A 23,668-nucleotide genomic window follows, 5' to 3' on the forward strand; every position below is an offset into this window, starting at 1 on the left:
ACTCTAATTTATTATATGGGTTTCCACACTTCGGAGAGCTTCCCTTCTCCATCCACCCCTGATAACAATGGATTTTCCTTGCCAAAATGTAAAGTATAACAAAAAATAAATAAATAAATAAAAATTTACAGTATGATAATCTCCTGCATACAAAACCTATCTATCCCTTCCCTAGCAAGCACATCTGCTAAGGAATTTAGCACACCTCAGTCCCCTAGAAAATGATTAGTTCCCTTGCAAGCAAAGAACCTTTTCAGTGATGATGGAGTCTCCATCGCCCACCATCTGAGGCATGCAGCCAACCAACCATCATCGTGGAATCACTTTCAATTGCAGCGTTAAATGAGCCTGTGGAGATGGCAATCTTTAAGACATTAATAACTGCCTTAATCATAGCAGATTAGAAATGCCAATAGGGTGAGAAAATACAACCAGGAGTTCTCATTCAGTATGGCTTCCTTTCTTTAATTTTCTGTGGCTCGTCTTTTTTAATTTCCATATCTTCTGTTGCCTGTGTTCTTTCCCTCTTTTCTTTTCCAGAAGAAATTTCACCATTTCAAAAAAGGAAATATAAAATGAGGGTTCTTTATAGTTTATAATTGCTTCATCTTACTCCTTTTATCTTTTTTGGGCAATTGTAGGCTGGACTTTTTGTTTATGATATTTTCTGGGTCTTCTTTACACCGGTGATGGTTAGTGTTGCAAAATCTTTTGATGCTCCTATAAAGGTTAGTTCTTCAGATCACTTGAGGTCTTGCATGATAATCCAATTTTATGCTTAAAGTACTTCTGAATCGTCCGAGATTCAATTTTCCTTTTTGGATAGATTCTGCATATTAAAGTGGATATTGGTTTTTGTATTATTTGTTGAAGCAAGAAAGAATGTTCGTTTGTGTTGATAGCAAAATTCATGTCCCTTTTCTGCAGCTTTTATTCCCAACGGCAGATTCTGCACGGCCATATTCCATGCTTGGACTTGGTGACATTGTAATTCCTGGTAAGTTTTTCAATTTTTATGTTTGAAGAGATCTACTTTTGTCCTATTTTGAAGGAAACTTGTATCTTGGAGCCCTGTTATAATTGATGTGTGTGTGTGTTGGGGTGGTGTGCTACAGTATGTTCTTATGGAGTTGATTTTGGATCTATCTTGTGGATTGGTTATTATTAATGGGGCTATGCTCTGTAAACAGTGAACAAATTTCCACCCACAAGTAGGACTGTTGGTTACTGTTGTACAGCAATATAGAGGGTTTAATAACCACAGTAATAGGGCTTGTATTAGACCCAAAATTAGGTCAAGAGTAAGGCTACAGAAATAGTACTTATACCCCAAAGAAGGTAGCCATCCAACGATTGGTGTTGGGGTGGTGTGCTATGGTATGTTCTTATGGAGTTGATTTTGGATCTATCTTGTGGATTGGTTTTTAGTAATGGGGCTATGCTCACTAAACAGTAAACAAATTCCCAACCCACAAGTAGGACTGTAGGTTATTGTTGTACAGCTATATAGAGGGTTTAATAACCACAGTAATAGGTCTTGTATTAGACCCAAAATTAGGTCAAGAGTAAGGCTACAGCAATAGTACTTATCATAGTTGTCACGGTGTCACAGCGATCCAAGTCGGTGGAGGGGTGTCTGATCGATATATTGACACGTAGCCTTGCCAGGACGATCATGTCGACCATGTTTTATTTTTTATTTTTTCTATTTTTATTATCATTTAGTATGCTATAATATATACCCTATAACATAAAAAATCAACAGGAAAGTGTATTAATAATCTACTATGGTTTTTGCTTGGATCATATGCTGGAGTAGCTCCCGTACTTGCAATATTTTCACCCCCACTACTAATTGGTGTAGAACTAGCCATTAGTTGAGTGAAAGTGACTACAAAAGTAACAAAACAAAAATACAAATTAAAAGAACACAATTTATATTGAGTGAAATCAGTGAATAAACCTAATAAACAGCCCATATAGACGGGGAAAAAAAATTTGCTGATGTGAATATATGCTTGCTGCTGTTTGTGTGTGTGTGTGTGTGTGTGAGTGATGGACTTCTGTCTGTAATAAATCCCCCCCCTCTTGTCTCTCGACTCTCTCCGTCTCTGTGTGTGTGTGTGTGGCTGTGTGCAAGGCAAGAAGAAGAGGAAAAAAAAAAAACCCTTCTCTGTGACTGTGCAAGCCTGCAACTGCAAATCAAGAAGAAAAAAGGAAAAAAAAAAACCGAGTGGTCTGTGACTGTGTGCAAGCCTGCAACAGTGCAATTGCAAGGCAGGAAGAAGAAAAAAGAAAAAAGAAAACCCATGTGTGTGACTGTGCAAGCCTGCAACTGCAAGGCAAGAAGGAAAAAAAAAAAAAACGAGAGGTCTGTGACTGTGTGCAAGCCTGCAACTGCAAGGCAAGAAGAAGAAAAAAGAAAAAAAAAACAACCGAGAGGTCTGTGACTGTGTGCATGCCTGCAACTGCAAGGCAAGAAGAAGAAAAAAAAACGAGGTCTGTGACTGTGTGCAAGCCTGCAACTGCAAGGCAAGAAGAGGAACTGAAGAAGAAGAAGTGAGAAGAAGAACTGAAGAAGAAGAAGAACTGAATGAGAGAGTTGCCGGAAGTGAAGAAGACGAAGAAGTGAGAAGAACTGAAGAAGAGGAATAAGAAGAACTCAACTGAAGGAGAGGATTGCCGGAGGACTGGGAGGAGAAGAAGAGGAAGAACCAAATAAAAAAAAAAAATTACTTACCTGCTTGAAGTGGTTGCTGGAGGGGTTCGAAGAAGTGAAGAACTGTTGCAGGAACTGAAGCCGAGAGTTGCCGGAACTGTGTCTCTGTGTCTCTGTCTCACGAACTCTCTCCTCTGTCTCGAAATCTCTTTTTGTGATTCCTATGTCTCCCAAATTCCAATTAGTGACTTAGTGTTTCAAAATTAGGGTATATATTGTTTAATGTTTTTAATTTTTTTATGTTAATGTGTATTGCAAGTGTGACTTTTCAAGTTACACCTCCAATACACATTAAGGAAAAAGCATTTAAGCTCTTAAATGGTTTTAAAAAAAAAATTTAAAAACCTAAGTTTTATACACTCAAACACAAATATAGACTGATATGGCCATATATCGTGGTATGGCGTCCATGGCGGCGCCATGGTGACGCCATGGAGGCCATATCGGTCGTTATTTGTATATCAACGATATCGGAGGTCGATATGCAATCTTCTCCAGAGCCAGGATGCCATGGCGGCGCCATGACAACTATGGTACTTATACCCTAAAGAAGGTAGCCATCCAACGGTTGGATTGATAAATACAGCAGATGAAAGTAAATGTCAACTTGCTGCTGCAGAATTATTAGCTATGAATAACTCACAAATCCTAGGGTAGAATACACTCAATCTGAGATCAGTTCTAGGTCTTTGACACAATAAGAGACCCCTGAATTACCACATCCAACTGATGGGTGGATCACAGATTACAAGCCCAAACTAGAAATAGCAACTAGTTACTAAATATTAATCCCACAGCAAGATCTGATCTTCCAATCAAGCCCACATATGCTGAAAGTTGATACCCTGTCCAGTTGTCAAGCCCTAAATAGAACTGTGGGCTGATTGAGCTGGGCCAAGTGGGTTGGTTGGGCTACTGGTTCGATGGCTCGCTGTACTGGCCTTTCTTCTATCTTTCCTCCTTCGTTCTACATCAATAATAGTTGTAACTATTACACATACATCATTTTATGTGGTATGTGCATTTACAGTCAAGGCCGTTGTGTGCACCAGCGAGGAGTGATGTGGTACAGATTGGAGGAGTTAAAAGACAAAGAGACAAGAGTTGGACAAAAGTGGCTTGGGAAGAAGTAGTGGACAAAGATATGAATGTTCTAGGTTGACAACTAACTTGACCTAAAAATAAAGTTGAATGGTGAAATGGACCCCATGTAGTTGTCAAGGCATCACCTAGGCGTCCAAGTGCCAATTTCTGGAAGGGCGCCTTGGTTGCCTAGGCGACACCTTGACGCCTTGTTGGTGTTGCCTTATTTTTCCCCTCCTCCAATGCCTAAGATTGCCTACACACCATGAGAACTATGATTGGCTGAAAAAAGGCTTGGTTGAATCAAGTTGAGTTGTAACTAATACACATACGTGCTATGCCCCCTCCCCCAAAGACAAAAAGGTGCGCTATACGCGGTATATGCTTATCCCATTGTACTGTTTTACTTTACAGATCAATAAGATTCTCCTTATCGCAATGTCCCGACTTCTGGCCTGGTTAATCCTATTGCTGACCATGTTGCTGTCTCACTGTTTCAAAAGGTCAACAAACCACTCATACTTATGCAAACCTGGCTTGACTATGTGGGTTAATGGAGTCATTAAGAAGGTGTTAATGACCAGGTTGGGGGTGGTTGATCCACCTGTTTCGATCACCGGGTCATCAGGTTGATTTTTTATTTTTTTATTTTTTTTAAGATAGGTATTAAGGTACCCTATTCTATGGTGGAGGGAGGGAAGATGAAAACCATGAGGCTTGAACTCAACACCTCCTTGTAGGGTGGGCTTTTTTGCTCCACACTTCTACCAATTTGTCTTGGCAGTTGTTCTCGTCATCAGGTTGACTTAAAAAATACAGCCGTCCCAGGACATTGTTCTTCATTTGTTGTTGGTCATTGGTGCACATGGCATGTTTGCTCATTAATCTCGACTGGATAAGTGTTGCATTTATGTAGGAGTTGAAATTCAGAATCCCACGTTATTCATGCCTAAACAATGAGATATTTTGTCTGCTGAGTCACTTATTGAGATAATAGCACTATTCAAAAGGAAAGAACATATATGTAAAACAACTAATTTTTATGTAGAAACTTTATATGGGAATAGGTGGAAGTGATTATGTAACCGGGATGTCCATGGAGGGGATAGAGTGAAATGGATGTTTATCCACTATTAGTGTCCATGCAACATATATGTAGAGCTGGTAAATGTTTCTTGTTTAATGGTTGTAATATAGTCCTAAATTGGTAGGAGACCAACTAGGAACCAGTAAACCAGGATCTGATATGAACTGGTGGTCCGATTAGGTCAAAATATGGTTTTAGGTTAAAATTAGGGTTAGGGTTTGAGGTGTTGGTTATGCTAGGCAGGTGTAGGGGAGTCTATCAGTGAAGGTCCTGAGCATAGTTGTCATGGTGTCATATCGTTGGAATAATGGGCATATCAACCAATGACATGGGATGTGTAAGAATATTGACTGATATTCATGTTCAAGTGTATAAAACTTAAGTTTTTAACAATTATTAATTTTTTTTAACCGTTTAAAAGATGATGCTTTTATCTTAATGTGGATTGGAGCTGTAACTTTTCAAGTTACACCTGCAATACACATCAACATAAAAAAAGTTAAAAAAAAACTTAAAACAATATGCTATACCCTAACTCTCGTCTCTTGGGAGAAATAGAAATCAAAAAAGAGAACAAAGGAGAGAGTCGTGAGATAGAGAGACGCAGTTCTTCTTCATTTCTTTGAACGGCTGTTGGCCTCCTTCCTCGGCTCCGGCGAGTGCTCCCAGCTCCGGCAACCTCTTCAAGCAGGTAAGTAATTACTGTAATTGTTTTATTTTATTTTATTTGGTGGTGGTTCTTTTTCTTCTTCTCCTCCCAGTCCTCCGGCAATTCTCTCCTTCAATTCTTCTTCTTCTTCTTCTTCTTCTTTTGTTCAGTTCTTCTTCAGTTTTTCTTCTCACTCATTCACACACAGTCGCGACTCCAGCGAGACTGCGAAAGACAGAGGGGGTTTCTCACTCCTTCAGTTCTTCTTCTCTTCCCTTTGCTTTTTTAGTTCTTCTCACTTCTTCACTTCCGGTGACTCCTCTTCTCCTTTTTTTTTTTATAGATAATATTCAGTCACAGAGGGTTTTTTTCATGTGACAGTGACAGCCAAATACACACGGTATTGTATTTTTTTTGTTTGGTAAAGCACTAAAGCAACACCAAGTCACCAACAACAGTTTTTTTTTCTTTCTTTCTTCTTCCCTTGCACACAGCCACACACACACACACAGAGAGAGACAGAGGGAGAGTGTCGAGAGAAAGAGAGGGGGGTATTGGTAATTTTTCATATTAACACTTTCATGAATTAAACCATAGAGGGTTTTTCATGTGACAGTGACAGCCAAATACACACGGTATTGTATTTTTTTGTTTGGTAAAGCACTAAAGCAACACCAAGTCACCAACAACAGTTTTTTTTTCTTTCTTTCTTCTTCCCTTGCACACAGCCACACACACACACATAGAGAGAGACAGAGGGAGAGTGTCGAGAGAAAGAGAGGGGGGGGTATTGGTAATTTTTTCATATTAACACTTTCATGAATTAAACCATAGAGGGTTTTTTTCATGTGACAGTGACAGCCAAATACACACGGTATTGTATTTTTTTTGTTTGGTAAAGCACTAAAGCAACACCAAGTCACCAACAACAGTTTTTTTTTCTTTCTTTCTTCTTCCCTTGCACACAGCCACACACACACACACACACACATAGAGAGAGACAGAGGGAGAGTGTCGAGAGAAAGAGAGGGGGGGGTATTGGTAATTTTTTCATATTAACACTTTCATGAATTAAACCATAGTAGATTAGTAGGACACTTTCCTGTTGATTTTTTTATGTTGTAGGGTATATATTATAGCATACTAAATGACATTAAAAATAGAGAAAATAAAAAATAAAACATGGTCGACATGATCGCGATGGGGGGCGACATGTCGATATGTCGATTAGACACCCTCCACCGACTTGGATCGCCATGACGACGTGACAACTATGGTCCTGAGATGTTTTAATGAGTGGAAGTGTGTAAACTTAAATGGGCAGCAAGGTTAGAGTTAGGGTTAGGGTTAGGGTTAGGGTTTCGTGTTTTTGAAAAGTGGAAGAGGATGGAATCTAGGGTTTATAATAACAGGAAATCAGGTGGTTGAAGGGCTTAATATTTAGGTTGAGTGTGGGTAGGGTGGAGGGGTCTATATGCTGAAAGTTATGGTTAAATCAGATGGTTAAATATGGAGTTATGGAGGTTTCCTAGTAGAGATGGGAGAGAGGGGTAAAAGTGTAATTTCAGACAAGCGGCTGGGTCGATGGTAATGAAATTTGGATTGTCTCTCTCTTCGGGTTTGAGGAAGATTCGATCAAATTTTAGTAGGTTCTAACGGTAAGATTTGGTTGGGCAGAATTCTCGTGAAAATCACCTTGCATCTGACCTTCTATAGAAGGGAAGAAGAATAGTTGCAGGTTTTCAGTTCTAGACTTACTTGTGGATGAAGAACAGATTGGATCAGACTTGGGGTGATGTTGTAGACTAGAACAGTGCTTGATGATGTAGAATCACTCTTGAAATCAGAACTTGAACGTAACAGCAATGGAGAAAACAGATAACCAATTCGTACTACCCGGGCTTCACACCGCAAGATGTCAATTGGTTCAAATACCAATCCCACCAGCCTTGATCAAACACAAGACAAAAATCTTCAATGGAGGAGGAGAGCAGCAAAAGCTTTTCATCAATCAAAATTCGTGTCCAATACTTGTCCCCCTTACAACCTTATTTAATAGACTCGAAAATAGACTCCTACACTAAAAAGGAAAGGCCTAACCCAATCCTTAACCTATTAGGTAACTTAAAGTGACTAGGAAATTGAAATAGACTCAAAACAGAGTCCTAATCTAGCCTTACTAAACACTTAAAAGAAAACTACTAAAATCACTTAAATTGAACCATTGGTTGAACCGGTTCAATTTATGAATAAAAACACCAAAATAAATGTAAGTATGAAACTAAAACAACTAATCCCGTATGCAATCCTATTACCCATACTTTAGGCCCATAAAAGTGGCCTATTACTTAGAAAACCCATGGGATCAAAGGCCCAACATGTATATAACCCAACCCTAGACTTACTCCCAAGGAAATAAGCATTGTTTAGTGATAAATCTGCATTAACTTTCTCCAGCTTGAAAAAATTCATCCTTGAATTTTGTAGTGATGAGCAGAAAACAACATTTGAGTAGCAACTTTGACCATTCCGAAACAAAACTCTGGTAATGCAAGAATATTAGGAATAAAATCTTCAAGGCGTGGAGCTTTCTCTTTAAAGAACCATGGGGGTAGATCAAACTCTATGTGTTGAACCTTTGATTCAATATCAACAATATCAACTGTGAATGTCGTATTCATAGGGTGTCAACGTTTGTAACCTTCTCATCGAAGACTTGAGGCACGAGCTCCACTTGATGCAGATTCATCATCGAAATGGGCTTATTTCTTTAGAAATAAGTCTAGGGTTGGGTTATATGTATGTTGGGCCTTTGATCCCATGGGTTTCCTATGTAATAGGCCACTTTTATGGGCCTAAAATATGGGTATTAGGTTGCATACGGGATTAGCTGTTTTAATTCCTTAGTTTTGATTTTTATGTAATTAGTGATCATGTGATCACTTAAGTGATCATGTGACTTGTTTAAGTGGTCATGTGATGTAAATTGGGCTGGATTAGGATTCTATAAGTCTAGCCAGGTTTTGAGTCTATTTCTTTTAGTATTTTAGTTTCCTAGTCAGTTTAAGTTACCTAATAGGTTAAGGATTGGGTTAGGCCTTTCCTTTTTAGAGTGGAAGTCTATTTGAGTCTTTTATATAAGGTTGTAAGGGGGCAAAGCCTTGAATACGAATTTGATTAATGAAAAAAGCTTTTGTTTGTTGGCTGCCATTGTTGCTGTTCCTATGCTCCTTGTGAGTGTGCATCCTTGTGGTTCTATCAAGGTGGAAAGGGATTGGTGGAATCTGATTGACTCCTTGCGCCGTGACGGCCGGGAGGATCCTAATTCGAAGGTGGTTCTATCCTTCACTTCTGTCCAAGCTGCTGCTAGTGGATTTCTGTTGCAACTTGTTCATTAATTTCTTCTTCTAATCCTCTACTCCCTTCCCCAATTGATCCCCCTTTATTTTTGCTTGAATTCCATTAAACTCTAGATCTTGCTGCTCAGCCATATTTGTCCATCAAAACCCTAATCCCCTCATCCTTCATTAATTTCCCCAAAACCTATAGTCGACCCCGACTTGCTGCCCAGTTTTACAAAATTTTCAAAACACTTAAAACTCTATAATACCTATATTATTAGAGTCCTATAAACCTACCTAGCCATACCCCCTAAGCCCCCCTTCCATTATCCTAACCTAAGCCCTAGATTTGACCTAAAACTGCAATTCTGTCCTACTGAAACTGCAGAATCAACAGCCCCTTAGTTCCTTGTTATTGGTCCTGGTTTAATTGGTTTCTAGTAGGGCTTTAGCCTATCTAGAATTACATTACCACCTCTTCAAGAACAACATCTTGAATATCAATGATTTCTTGTGGAGTGTTCTCGATCACCACTTCACGTTCCACTATTTCAGCTTTGCTTACTTTGATCTCGTCTGCGTAGACCTCTTTAGTAATTTCTTCTACTTGTTGACCTTCCATCTTTGAAGTTTCAAGCATTGTTTCTTCTTTTTAATCATAAATTCACTGTGATCACTTCAGCTTTGTCTTCAACTTGTGCTGTCTTAATTTCCATTGGCAATGTAAATTTGTATTCAGCTGTTGACTTAAAATTGGTGATGTCAGATTTCCAACACTCTTCAACTTGCAAACTGAATCTCATTGATGGAGGCTTCAAGTTGTCTTTAGATTTGAAGGTCTTTTGGTGGTGATGTTGTCGAAGGGAATTTATTTGACCTTCCTGTTGAGCTCTAAATGTTTGTGGTATATATTTCTTACTTGGGTCTTCGTTCATCTCTGCCCAATTAATAGGTGCTTTGCCTTCATACTGAAGATCTCTCTCAGTAGTTCTCCACCACTCAAGGGCTAGCCCCACTAGATTAGTACGAGCTAATCTCATCTTCCTAGGCTCAGATAAATCATACCAATCAAAATAATCATCTAAAGCATCTAACCAATCGTAATTTACCTGTGGATCTGGTCTGCTATCGTAGTCCCTCAACTTGAATGCCTTTGGAGGTCTAGGCTGTTCCCTGTAGTCTTTATATTCTCTATGCCTGTCTTCCTTGTGATATCTGTACCTTTCCCTGTCTTCTTTGTAATCCCTGTCATCTGGGAGGTCAGTACACCTGATATCTGTCCTCTTCCATGGGTAGATTGCGATTCCTTATTGGAGTAACTAGATGTTGCTCAACTTGCTGTAATTTTTCATCAATAGCTCTCATTTCTGCAGCTATAGTCCTCTATTAAGAAGAGAACTTTTCAAACTTCTCGAGTATTGTAGCCGTAGGATCGGGTGTTGCTGGCAACACTGGTCTATGATGTTCATCCATGCTCCGATACCACTTAATGTAGTCCTAGATTGGTAGGAGACCAATTAGGAGCCAGTAAACTAGGATCTGATATGAACTGGTGGTCCGATTAGGTCAAACTATGATTTTAGGTTAAAATTAGGGTTAGGGTTTGAGGTGTTGGTTATGCTAGGCAGGTGTAGGGGAGTCTATCAGTGAAGGTCCTGAGATGTTTTAATGAGCGGAAGTGTGTAAACTTAAATGGGCAGCAAGGTTAGGGTTAGGGTTTCGGGTTTTTGGAAAATGGAAGAATATGGAATCTAGGGTTTATAATAACAGGAAATCAGATAGTTGAAGGGCTTAATATTTAGGTTGAGTATGGATAGGGTGGAGGGGACTATATGCTGAAAGTATGGCTAAATCAGATGGTTAAATCTGGAGTTATGGAGGTTTCTTAGTAGAGATGGGAGAGGGGTAAAACTGTCATTTCAGACAAGCGGCTGGGTTGATGGTAATGAAATTTGGATCGTCTCTCTCTTTGGGTTTGAGGAAGAGTCCATCAAAATTTTAGCAGGTTCTTACGATCAGCTCGCGAAAATCACCTTGCATGTGACCTAGAAGGGAAGAAGAATATTTGCAAGTTTTCAGTTCTAGACTTACTTGTGGATGAAGAACAGATTGGGTCAGACTTGGGCTGATGTTGTAGACTTGAACAGTGCTTGATGTTGTAGAATCACTCTTGAAATCAGAATTTGAATGTAGAACTTGAACATAACAGCAATGGAGAAAGCAAATAACCAATTCGAACCACCCGGGCTTCACACCACAAGGTGTCGATTAGATCAAAGATCAATCCTGCCAGCCTTGATCAAACATAAGGCAAAAATCTTCAATGGAGGAGAAGAACAGCAAAAAGCTTTTCATTAATCAAAATTCGTGTCCAATATTTGCCCCCCATACAAACTTATATAAAAGACTCAAAAATAGACTCCTACACTAAAAAGGAAAGGCCTAACCCAATCCTTAACCTATTAGGTAACTTAAACTGACTAAGAAACTGAAATAGACTCAAAACAGAGTTCTAATCCAGCCCCACTAAACACTTAAAAGAAAACTAGTAAAATCACTTAAATTGAACAATTGTTGAACCGGTTCAATTTGTGAACAAAACGTAAGTATGGAACTAAAACAACTAATCCCGTATGCAACTCAATTACCCATACTTTAAGCCCATAAAAATTGCCTATTACATAGAAAACCCATGGAATCAAAGGCCTAACATGTATATAACCCAACCCTAGACTTATTCCTAAGGAAGGAAGCCCAGTTTGGTGATAAATCTGCATCAGGTTGCCTTAAAACTACTCTGCTGATATGCTTTTAGCTTCTAGATCAAAGATCTGGACATGGAAACCTAGAAATATTTTATTGATGCTTTAGACAGGGCTATACCAGTGCTACAGTTATGGGACCATGCCATATTTTAAAAGTAGCATAGCATATCTTTCATTATCTTCATGTTCATGAATGTTTATGGTACAACTCCTGTGGAAGTATGGGCTGTCACCAAGGGTAATGAGGCTGGTTTCTTCATTGAAATGTTTATCAGATTCAAAACTCCATTTTTGTGGGGTTTCTGTATTCATTTTCTTGATGATTTCTCCATTGTGTGTTGGGGGGGGGGTGGAGGGAAAAGTAGAAGTGCAGTGTGAATAATAATGCGTGTAAGCAAATGTTTCCTGAATAACCTGTTCAGAGATCTTCACCAAACGGTCAACTGTATTTGAGCCATTTGGAGGTCTGATCTAACAGATTCTGTTGTTGGATCGGTAAAACACTCTTTGATACTTTGTATGTCATATTTCGTGGCCCATCTCTGCTATACAGCCCACCATCTACTGGATTTATTTTTAACTGTCAAATCGGCATATGACTGATATAGCTGATGTAATTCTAACCTGTTAAATAGATAAAGAGGACCATTCTACCCCAAAAAAAAAAAAATGATAAAGGACCATGTGGATTGGTTACCTGTCTAGTTTCAAAGTCAAACTCAATTACGTAGCTCACAATGTAGTCAATCATTTTCTCAGTTATCCAATTCTTAACCAAGATTGACTTATCTTTCCGTACGAAACGCGTTTGAGCTGAACATACCACATGAATCAAGGTGATCTGGACAATATGGCCACACACAATTTTTTAATTCAACTAAGCTGCCAACTGGCAGATTTTAGGACTGTATGGATAAGCTTATCTGCATGTGACCATGTGAACGAAATGTTGCCATTCTGAAAGGGATATGACATGTTTGAGGCTTAAGATTTTAGAGGTAAAGTGCAAACTCACAGCATAAAGAAATTTTATGCCCTCATTTTTGTGACTTGAACTGATTGATTTTCATGTTTCTTTAATGTAATTATATTGTGGTGGAATTGCACCTGTGGATATGTAAGATGTTCTAATTATGTTTAATTCTGAGATTCATTTTGTTTTGTTCTCCCACCCCCCCACCTCTTGGTTTCATATTAACCCGCACTTACTGGTTTCTCTTTTTAATCTTCGTGAAGGAATTTTTGTTGCATTGGCATTGCGGTTTGATGTGTCAAGAGGGAAAGAGAATCGCTATTTCAGAAGTGCATTTTTTGGATATGCAGTTGGTTTGGTCCTAACAATTATTGTGATGAACTGGTTTCAAGCTGCACAGGTCAGTTATATGCATATAATTTATAATCCTTTAAATCCCAGTGGGACATGGTTAAAATTTTCATTTGGGGAAATGAGTTCTGACTACACTGAATACCATGATTGAACTTGTACTAATCTGTGGTTCATAAACCAAAGCAGATGGGCCTGTTCAAATCTCAAATATATTCCGACTAAAGTGACTCCTTTAGTTAATTTTCTTCCATATTCTAAATTATCTTACAACTTCCCTTTGCACTTTCAGCCTGCGCTTCTGTATATTGTACCAGCTGTTATTGGATCTGTCGCTGTCCACTGCATATGGAATGGAGAAGTCAAACCGGTTTGTTCTACACCTGTTCTCCCCCTCCCTCCTCCCCCCCAAACAATGTTTTATATGCAAAGGAACATTATTGATCAAAGAAAGAATAATATGCAACAAGAGTACAAGACCTCCAATAGAGAATTTGATGCAGGAGCATCCTCCAAGGTTCCTCTCTATGTGCCTCCACATAAGTGGGGGTACTGGTCAGCTGCCTAATGGGGATTGTTGGAGTTCCATTCAGCAATGAACAGTGAAGATACTCGATTCACTAGATATTATGGTCTTTCTTTCATTGTTATTAATATAATTATCATAGTTGTCAAGGCATCGACTAGGCATCACCCCCCAGGCGGTGCCTAGGTGCCTTGTTGGTGTTGCCTTGGTTTTTTTTTCCCCCTCAACTGCCTTGGGTTGCCTTGCCGCCTTGATTGGTATGATTATTATAATTGTTAGAGTATTCAGGGTAATGGACTTCTAGATGGGCTCTATTTTATTGTAAGTGGGCTTCCTTATATGGGGTCCCATAGGGGGGTTATATTGATCTGCTAAGAGAGAATTTGTTGGGTACCAAGTGTTTAACATTGGGAGTTGGGTTCCCTATTTCTAATAGGAATCTTTAGTTCCCTTGATCTCTTCTCTAAATATAGAGTTATACATAAGTTGTAATCAGTTGTTGAGTTGAAGATTTCATTCTTTCCTAAGGCTGCGGCCTAAGCTGTTGCTACTATAATATTACTCTGTTACTAGCTTCTATTGTTGGATACTAGTCAATATCTCTCTGTTGAGTGAACTGCTGCGTGGTTTGTGATTCAAATACCTAGATTCCGGTAAAGAGTTTTAGATCTAATTGCTCCTTGGGTTATATTGGTGATTATGGTATTCATTGGAGGAGAGATCTGGTTTGCTGCTACCTTCTTGAGAATTGCTTCTACCTCCCTTATTTTTGTTGTTAGTAGGACCTAAAAGAGGTTACAACAACCCCCTTCCAACCAGAGCCTTGTGGCTTGATATGTTAGGGCCCATTCCTAGCACACATACTCACACACACAAAAAAGAAGCTGTTGGTGCAACTGTGCAAGAATGATTAAAAAATTTGGTTTTTGTTCGATTGATTGAGTGTAAAATTCAGCTCTGTTACTGTTATGCTATGATGGTGCAACTAGAGTTACTAAACCAGTTGTTAATGGGCACTACTGTAACTATAACTGAATAGGATCTCATTGAAGAAGAAAGAGAGAGAGATCAAAGCCTGTTCACCATGAACAAATCTATGGATTGGCCAACAAAACACTTGGATGGGAACCAATCCCTTGGTCAAACTGAGAACTAAATGATTCTACTCAAAATATAATAACCAGACCCCATGTCCTTATGACTATTTGACTCTGAAAATGAATTCCTAATATGACTTTAACTAGAATTTTGTGACTTTTCCTAAATAAATAAAAGAACTGTTTTAAGATATAAACTCTAAGCAGAACCCATAATTTAATTGAACTTTTTGAAATAGAAATCCTGTCCCTTTTAACTACAGATCTGACCATCAATTTTGAACCACACTTCCAGCACACAACCCCCACACCTCTCCCTACACTCGGCCTTAAACCTAGCCCTTAGTCTCCTCTACAACCCCTCTATTCCTCCACTCCATTAAACCTAAAACCTGCAAAATTGCAGAATTTTAAAACCTTCCCAAATCCAATTATTTTTATCCCATAATAACCCCCTAGACCTGCATATTAAAGTCATATAAGACCCATTCCCAAATTCTCATCCTAAACCCTAGAATTAGCCTAAAACCTAGAGCTGTCCATTCGAACCAGGAACCCCTTTTGCTATTGATCCTGTTGTCTGGCTCCTAGTAGGTCTCCTACCTATCTAGGACTACATTACCCACAAGTAAGTTGATCATAACTTTCTTGATACAACTCATATCGCAAGATGTTAGTCTTATTGGATAGGTAACTTAATAATTTAAAAACAGCCCAAAAGCACGCTAAACAAAGAAGTTTTGACTTCCAAAATTAGCAACAACAACTTTGCCTTATCCCAGCTAATTGGGGTCGGCTACATTGGTCCTTGCAAAGACAAAAACAATTAAACATACTTGTTAAAAGAAAAGAGAACAACAACATCGACAAAAACGCAGGGATATCCTACCTAAATGGGGTTGCCTACATGGATCGTTGCCCTCCAATCAGCTCTATTCGAGGCCATACTTGAGACAAGCTCTACTATGTATGTCTTTCCTCACTACTCCTATGTTCATTTTAGGCCTGCCCATAGCTCTTTTAGATCCTTCAATCTGAATCAAATCACTCCTCCGTATTGGTGCATTCCAGGGCCTCTGTTGTACATGACCATGCCACCTCAAACGGCTCTCTCGTAACTTCTCATGTATAGGTGCTACTCCCAACTCAGCTCTAATATGATCATTCTTTACTTTATCCTTCCTAGTCTTACCACACATCCATCTCAACATCCTCATCTCCACCACATTTAGTTTATCTGTGTATCGCTTCTTAACTGCCCAATATTCAGCACTATACATCATAACCACTCGTATGGTAGTCTTATAAAATTTTCCTTTGAGTTTCAAAGGAATACACCGATCACACAGTACGCTGGTTGCACCTCTCCACTTCATCCATCCTATTTTAATTCTTTGGGAAACATCATCCTTTATAACCCCTTCTTTACTTACGGAATTACGATAGAGCCCAGATATCTAAAATAATCACTAAGAGGTATCTCTTTATCGTCAATATTGACTACCTCATTAACGATTATAGTGTGGCTAAAGTTGCACACCATGTACTCCGTTTTTGTATTACTTATCTTAAGACCTTTTGATTCCAAGATAGTTCTCCAAAACTCTAATTGGGTGTTAATCCCTACTTTTGTCTCGTCGACGAACACTATCATCAGCAACAAGCATACACCAAGGAATCTCATCTTGTATGTCTCGAGTTAAATCATCCATGATAAGTGAAAATAAATAAGGGCTTTAGGTTGATCCTTGATGAACCCCAAGCGTAATTGGGAACTAACTACCTTGAACCCCCACAGATCTTATGCTAGTCACCACACCATCATACATATCTTTAATTATAAACGTATTTAGATGGCATCCTTCTCTTCTCCAGGATGTGCTAGATTAGCTCTCTAGGGACTCTATCATAGGCTTTTTCTAGTTCAATAAAGACCATATGAAAATCCTTTTTACCTTCTCTATACCATTCCATGAGTCTCCTTACTAAGAATATAGCTTCCATTGTAGATCTACCTGTCATAAAGCCAGATTGGTTCTCCGAAATAGTAGTTTCCTTTATCAGATGAGTATCAATAACCCTCTCCCATAACTTCATCGTATGGCTCATTAGATTTACTCCACTATAGTTATTGCAACTCTATGTACCACCTTTATTTTTGTAAATGGGGACCACAATTCTTCTCCATTCATTTGGTATTATCTTTGTACTTAAGTTCTTGTTAAACAACTTGGTTAGCCAGGATAAATCACATATCCCTAGACTCTTCCACACTTCGATTGGGACTCCGTCTGGGCCTGGGGTCTTCCCTACTTTCATCCTTCTTAAAGCTTCTTTGACTTTTAGACACCCTAATTTTACGTATATATCTACAACAAGTGGTGTCACGATGAGTAATACAGCCCTCTGTGGCATTATTACTCGAAAAGTCTGCATTTAGGAGACTGCAGAAATACTAATTCCATCGCTTCATAATGTCTTCATCCCTTGTTAAAACTTCACCATCTTCACTTTTAATACATCTTACATGGTCAACATCTCTACACATCCTTTCTCTTGCTTTAGTTATCCTATAGATTGATTTTTCTCTTTCCTTTGTGTTCAGATTGTTGTAATGATCATCATATTTTCTTGCCCTTGCATTCCCCTCAATCTTCTTAGCTTCATATCTGGCAGATTTATACCTTTTAAATCCTATACTTCTTAGTCCTTTGCCATGTCTTAAAACTAGCTTTCTTAGTCTTGATGGTTGCTTAGACCTCATCATCCTGCCACCAAGACTCTCTAGGGGCATGACGTTTACCTTTCGATTACCCTAGGACCTCCTTAGCAACCTTTTTAATACAATTTGCCATCTCGTTCCACATCAATTAGTGTCGCCTGCAAGGTCCCACTTTCCTTGTTTGACCACTTTATCCATAAATGAAATCAAGGGATCTCCTTTACTATTTGCTAGCTATTGGATGTTTGGCATTTGTTTTGGATTGTATATGTGCCTTAAAAACCTAAATCAAGAGAGGGAGAGCAAGAGAAGAAACAGAAGAAGAGATAAGAATCAAAGACCGAAGAGGTCTTGCATGGTCTCTCGATCTCTAACAGGTATGTATTTTATGTTTTTATATCCCCCCCCTTTCTTAATTCTTCTTCTTTTTCCTCCCTACTTTCTAAGTTTGAACCACCACCCTCCAATGCTAAATTGCCTCTTTTTTAGGTTTACTTTTCTCTCCACTTCCTCATCCTCCTCCCTCCTCTGTTCTGGGTTTGAACCACCACCCTGCACTGCTAAAATACTTTCCTGTCTCTCCATCTCCCCATCCTTTTGGTGTTTTTTTTTTTTTTTTTTTTTACTTTTCTCCCTGCTTCTTCCTGCTCCCACATTCAACGATTCAACTCTGTTGTTTTTTTTTTTTTCCTTTTATTGTTTTGACACTAATTTAGAAGTTGCAAAGATTCAAGTCACACAATTTCTGGTTTCATCTTTGCTAATATGCCGGTTTTTGTTTATTTATTTTTTTTAATTGACATTTTCGGTGTAGAATAGTTTGTCTTTCAATTATTTGTGTTTTTAAGAGTTTTTTTTTTTTTTTTGGGAAAAAATTGCACCTAATTTCAGTGAGCTTGTGCCTTAGACCCTAGGAGGGGTCTGCGCCTTAAGTGTCCCTCTGGCCTTCTTTAACACTTGTTTTCTCCTTTTTCAAACCTTTTTATTTTTCATACTTCTCCAATATTAACCTTGAACTTTATATCTATTATCCTACCTACAAAATTTAATAAATCAGATGGATAGATTTGGGTCTCCATCTTCATAATACAGTCCACCAGATTCCTCCTTATTTCTTTAGTTTTCTTCAACTTTGGGCCCATTACACTAAGGCTTATTAGGTATTCTGATCTCTGCCAGCATCATTTTCTATTTCATCAAAGCTTAGATCTGTTAAGAGGCAGTTTTCCATTATACAGTAATTTCAGATGATTTACATCACATAATGTTGTTAGAATCAGAAAGTGGTATGACATTCAATTTATATGTTTCGGGTTAGTCTTTACCAGTTAATTTGTTAAACTCGAAGATCGTTTAATTTAATTGTCTGTGCTTAGTGAGTTTATTATACTGTTATTTGGGCTTTCTTGTAAGAAATATTAAAGACACCCATGACTTCATACATGGTACTGGTGGTGTATTGTTCCTTAATGAGAGACACGTGGTCAGGGGCAATCAAGATGCCATAAATTGAAGTGAATGGTGGTCCTGACCCACATCACCCACCTCTAAATTATTATGGATAAAAATTGAAAGAGAGCAATAATTTGTAAAGTCATTTTCATCTAGTCAGCCTCTCAACTACTTCTGATTGATTAAAATGAAGCTGACCAGCACCGGCTGTTCCTTGGATGTTTTAATCTTTTTGTATTTATTGAGTAATTGAGTCTCTATTCTAATGATTTTGTTGTCGTTTATATAGCTATTGGAGTTTGATGAGTCCAAGACAGCTGCGTCAACTAAAGATGGAGAGTTGAGAAATGATGAAGACGATGATTCCAAATCAAGCAAAAAAAAGGAATAGGGGAGGAGCCCCTCGGATGCAGAGTTTTTTTTCTAATGGGACAAAGAACGGAATGGTTTACAATGAGGCCTAGCCTTTGTAGCTCAACAACAAAACTAACTTATGGAACCTGTTTAGAATGTCATTGTAAGAGATTTTGCTGTTCAATTAATTAAGAATATATAGTTATTAAATGGTAAGCCTCCGATATGATACTTCGGGGTCCTTTGGTACTGCAATCTGCCATTTTACTTTGCCATGGCCTGTGTGTGTGTGTGTGTGTGTGTGTTGAGAATAGGGAATTGTCTCTGTTGAGAATTTTTAAATCTGGATCATTGAAGTGATCATTATCATGTAGGTTATATTTTTTGGGACAATTTCATACATTTATTAGATATGAAAAAGTATAACAAAACATGTAGGTTTACACAAAAAGTAAGTGTAAAATAAAGTCAAACCTACTTGCTTTGTAATACTGTTTCTTATTTAGTGGATCTTGGTAATGTTCCCCCTTCTAAAAAAAAAAAATATTAAATTGGAGAAATTTTCCCTTCACCATTCTGTGGAGCTTAAACCATACCATTCTAGGGTTTATAACTCCCTATAGGGTTTTAGTATGTTTTCCAAAATACCCTGTTGATATCTTCATGCGTGCATCTGAATCCCTGTGGTGAATGGATTCTCATTTTCCTTGACTGAAGAAAACTCTGCCCATTAAAATATTACCCAAGGTACAAATGCAAATTGTAGAGAAATGGCATTGTATCGAACTCTAGGCCTACTGTTGAAGGAAAAGACTTCTCTAGGACAATAACTGAGTAATTACAGACAAAGACATTGTTGGAATAACTAAGATTTGGTGACCAAAATTTCTTTCCTTCTCTCCTATATCTTTATTTTGCCTCTGCCACCTTAAATCTCTCTCCCTCTTTCCATCCTGGGCTTCCCAGCCCATTTGTTATTAGTTATTACAAATACCTCACCGTCCTCCTGTTTTCGTCCATTACAACATTCATCGGCTGGTGTGTACCCATTCATATCATATGGCTATTATGTACTTGAAATTGTAGATCCGACGGCTATATGAACAGTTGATGGCTATAGTGGATATAAAACGGGCTCCAGTGCCAATATTTTGAAAAGAATGGCTGAAAGGGGAAGCAGTTGTGAAGGAGCTTACAAAGTGCCATTGAGAGTGGTCTCTCCAATGCAGCTTTCCCAACTAATCCAAGCCAAATCAGTGGTATGTTGTATGGGGACACCCAATTGAGTGTGGGCCATGCCGTTTTGAGTATGGTGGACAGTAAGGACACACCGGACAAGAGGTATAGGACATGCCAATTTGGGTATGGCGGACAGGAAAGGACACCTGGTAGGGTGTGTAGTTATGCCAATTGGGTCTGGCAGATAGGCAGAGACATTGGCGAAACTTGTATACTCGACATCACCATTGGTTCTTTAGAGTGGTTTGCAGAATCTAAACCAAGGTGGAGATTGTAGGGGTTCGGTGTGTCTTCACATAATTATTATAGGGCATGTATTTGTAATTGGATTAGGTTTTGGGTCCATTACAAGTACACGGTAAAACTGTAATTGCGTGGGGATTAGGGTTTTTAGGTTTCCTATATATTCTCTCTGAGAAAACCTAAACACGAGCAAAGGAAAGATCACTTTGTGAGGTGGAGAGAGTTTTTCAGCTTTAGTGGGAAATCTCTAGTTCACTAGGACGAATGTAGGCATTCGTGCCGAACCACTTTAAATTCCTCGTGTTGTGTGATTGTTTATTTGGTTTCTTCCTTGTGGTTACGCAATCGCCCTCAACATGTTTCTTTATAGATTGACCATGTCTAACTAAAAACTTTAATGGACAAACATTTTTTTAGGGAAAAAGAATGTTGCACGATCACGTGTGGTGAGTGGCTCCTGCGCCTAGACATAGAGCCGTGTGAAATGACCATTGCCCCCATGAAAAGACAAAAATTCCTAAGGGTGTGGCGGTCATTTAGCGTAGCCCTGTCTAGGTGCAGGAGCTACACACCGCCCGTGAATAGGTAGCGTTCTCTTGCCCTTTTTTATTTCAAGTTGTAATATAATTTAGGGAAAAAGTTCTCTGTCCGGGAGTGTGGCCTACACCAGCACTCCCATGAGTCTATATCTCTCCTCCCCATGTGAAAAGACACCTCTGCCCCCTTGTTTTAAGGAGGAGAGAGATAGACACATGGGAGTGCTGGTGTAGGCCACACTCCCGTATAGAAAACTGCTTCCCTATCATTTATGTAGGACAATTGAAGAACAAAATTATATTAAAACTTGAAAGACATAAGAAGAAATAAAAATTAAGTAATTATTTATCCATCTAATAGCACAAGTAGTAACATGTAACACAAACAAGAGAACTAGAAGATAATCAAATCTTCAAATGTTTTTCAACCTAGAACTTTTGTCCAAACCACTTCATTCTCATTTATCCAATGACAAACTTCAATTAGGCCTGGGCCAAAACCAAGAAGCTTAAAAGCAAGATGGTTTGGATTCCAAGAAGATGTGTCATAATGGCATGCCATGATAACATGATTCACTTTCTTATGAGCATGTATATCAACTGCATATACTTTCACTTTCTCTAAAACATGACAGTAATAGACTTGAAATGGGAATGGCTGACTATGACATAAGGCTGGTGGTTCAGAGAGGTTTCCATGGATGAGTTTCACAACTCCAATTGTGACATTCTCATATGATCCTTCAATGCTCTCAGTATTCCATATGTGTACATGGTGCCCTAATTTCTTGACAACAAAATCAATGAGATCTTCGGCGGAAGTCACACAGATGCTTTGCTTGCCTCGAATAGGGCATTTCTCACAAGTCTTGAGGGTGTCTTGAATATATTCATCCATGATTGATTCATCCACCACACCAAAAAGCTTCTTCAATTCCATGATATGTGCAAAGGAAAATGGGATTTTTGATGCTAAAGATCGAGGCAAGAATGATTTATATGACATTGGATCCCTTAGATCAGGGATATGCATGAAACCTCTCTCTTTCAACATTGATTTTCTGAAATATGGCACTCCCCCTTGGCTAGCAACCAACATGGGAGTTTCAGTTGGAAAGTCATATTCCAATTTGGCAGCATTCCACTGGGCTATTGGTGGTAGGGTTGTGTTGTTTGTTTTCTTCACAAGTGCATTTGTAGAACAAGCAACATTAGCTTGCTTACAAAATAAATACAAGTGTGAATCCAATTTATTTTCTTCCATAAGTTTCATAAACACTGCTTCTTGATGGGGACTTAATGGAGAAGCCTTTTCAACCAACCAATGTGGAGGGTGAGGAAGACCAATATGCTCTTCCCAGTACTGTGAGAAGGCATTTTCAGCTTGAGAACTCTGCAATTTTATAGGAAGAAAGAACAAGCTAGAAATAAGAAGATGAAACAAGAACAAAAAATAATTAACAAAGTTGAAATGAATGATAAATTAAAACACAATTTTTCTCACAGTAAAGTATGCTACTATCAGAAGTCCAAGCAAGATAATGGGATGCATCATGGTGTGAAACAGAGAATGGAAAGAGTTAGATCTGTGCCTCTGTTGAAATGGGTTGGGTTTGTGGCATGGAGAGGTGGTGTTTGAATTCTTATAGAAGGAAAATTTTGTAGTAAATAACAAATAAAAAGGGGGAAGATTTGCCAATTCCACCAAACAGCTAAAATTTATTCTTTAATTTCCAACTGCCCTTCAACCCTCAAATTTTTAATACCAAAATTACCCCTCAATATTTGACTAGGTTTTCGTGTAAAAGTTAATCGTAAAGCACAGTTCATGTCCTTGTACAAGTACCATTCAAGGTCCTCTAAGACCACTCATATGGAATCCATTGTGGAACCCATTATCAAAAAGGCTTCATTAATGGTATACCAACCAGAAATTTTGGAGGGAACCCAACCCTTCGTTTTGTCAATGTCTACCACAAAATTCTACCCAAAAAAAAAATCTCTACAATATACACAGCCCCTACAATCGAATAATAACTACTCCATTAATCCATTGCCAAAGAATTCTAATGCTTTTCCATTCAAATATATGAGAGAAAACTCAATCATATAGCTACCAAGTACTCAAAGTTGCAGAAAATTATTGTGGGAAAATTCAATCGTAAACACCCGGGTTTTTGGTGTATCATCTTTGTTTAATTGTTTTTTTCTTCTCTAAGTTTTGACGTATCATCATTTTATTAGTTGTTTTGGTTCTAGGGGTCCCTCCCTTTTCGTCTAGCCTTAGGTCTTCGTTATTGTTCTTAATTAATTTTTCATTCATCCAATAAAAAAAAAATAGTTGCAGCATATGACTTGTGAGGTCCCCTTGGTCATGGTTTAACCCTCCCTGAAGAATCGTCCGCCAAGTGCTTCAAAGGTAACTTTGTGCCCATCGTGGTCCGAATCCATTCTTTGTTTTTTTTTGTCCTCTTTGGACTATGGATTTGGTTAGCTGATAGCAGAAATTAGGGAAAAAAAAAAAGAACCGG

General features: G+C 38.5%; 2 protein-coding genes across 2 annotated transcripts in view; one reads left to right on the plus strand and one right to left on the minus strand.

The window, feature by feature from the left end:
- Nucleotides 1–19,374, plus strand: part of LOC122642936 (signal peptide peptidase 1) — a 34,833-nt gene extending 15,459 nt beyond the window's left edge. Inside the window, exons 8-12 of the mRNA XM_043836552.1 lie at nt 642–728; nt 928–997; nt 12,881–13,017; nt 13,261–13,338; nt 19,055–19,374. Coding sequence (XP_043692487.1) covers nt 642–728; nt 928–997; nt 12,881–13,017; nt 13,261–13,338; nt 19,055–19,156 — 474 coding nt within the window. The 3' untranslated portion in view covers nt 19,157–19,374. The remainder of the gene's footprint in view (nt 1–641; nt 729–927; nt 998–12,880; nt 13,018–13,260; nt 13,339–19,054) is intronic.
- Nucleotides 19,375–21,423: 2,049 nt separating this feature from the next.
- On the minus strand, nt 21,424–22,789 carry LOC122643028 (polygalacturonase-1 non-catalytic subunit beta-like). The gene is made up of 2 exons (XM_043836654.1): nt 22,642–22,789; nt 21,424–22,530 (listed from the first exon to the last, which is right to left on the minus strand). Exons 1-2 carry the CDS (start codon nt 22,690–22,692, stop codon nt 21,562–21,564), a joined length of 1,020 nt encoding a protein of 339 aa, XP_043692589.1. The 5' UTR covers nt 22,693–22,789; the 3' UTR covers nt 21,424–21,561.
- Between the last annotated feature and the right edge of the window lie 879 nt (nt 22,790–23,668).

This window comes from Telopea speciosissima, chromosome 10, assembly GCF_018873765.1.
Source record: "Telopea speciosissima isolate NSW1024214 ecotype Mountain lineage chromosome 10, Tspe_v1, whole genome shotgun sequence".
Taxonomy (NCBI): domain Eukaryota; kingdom Viridiplantae; phylum Streptophyta; class Magnoliopsida; order Proteales; family Proteaceae; genus Telopea; species Telopea speciosissima.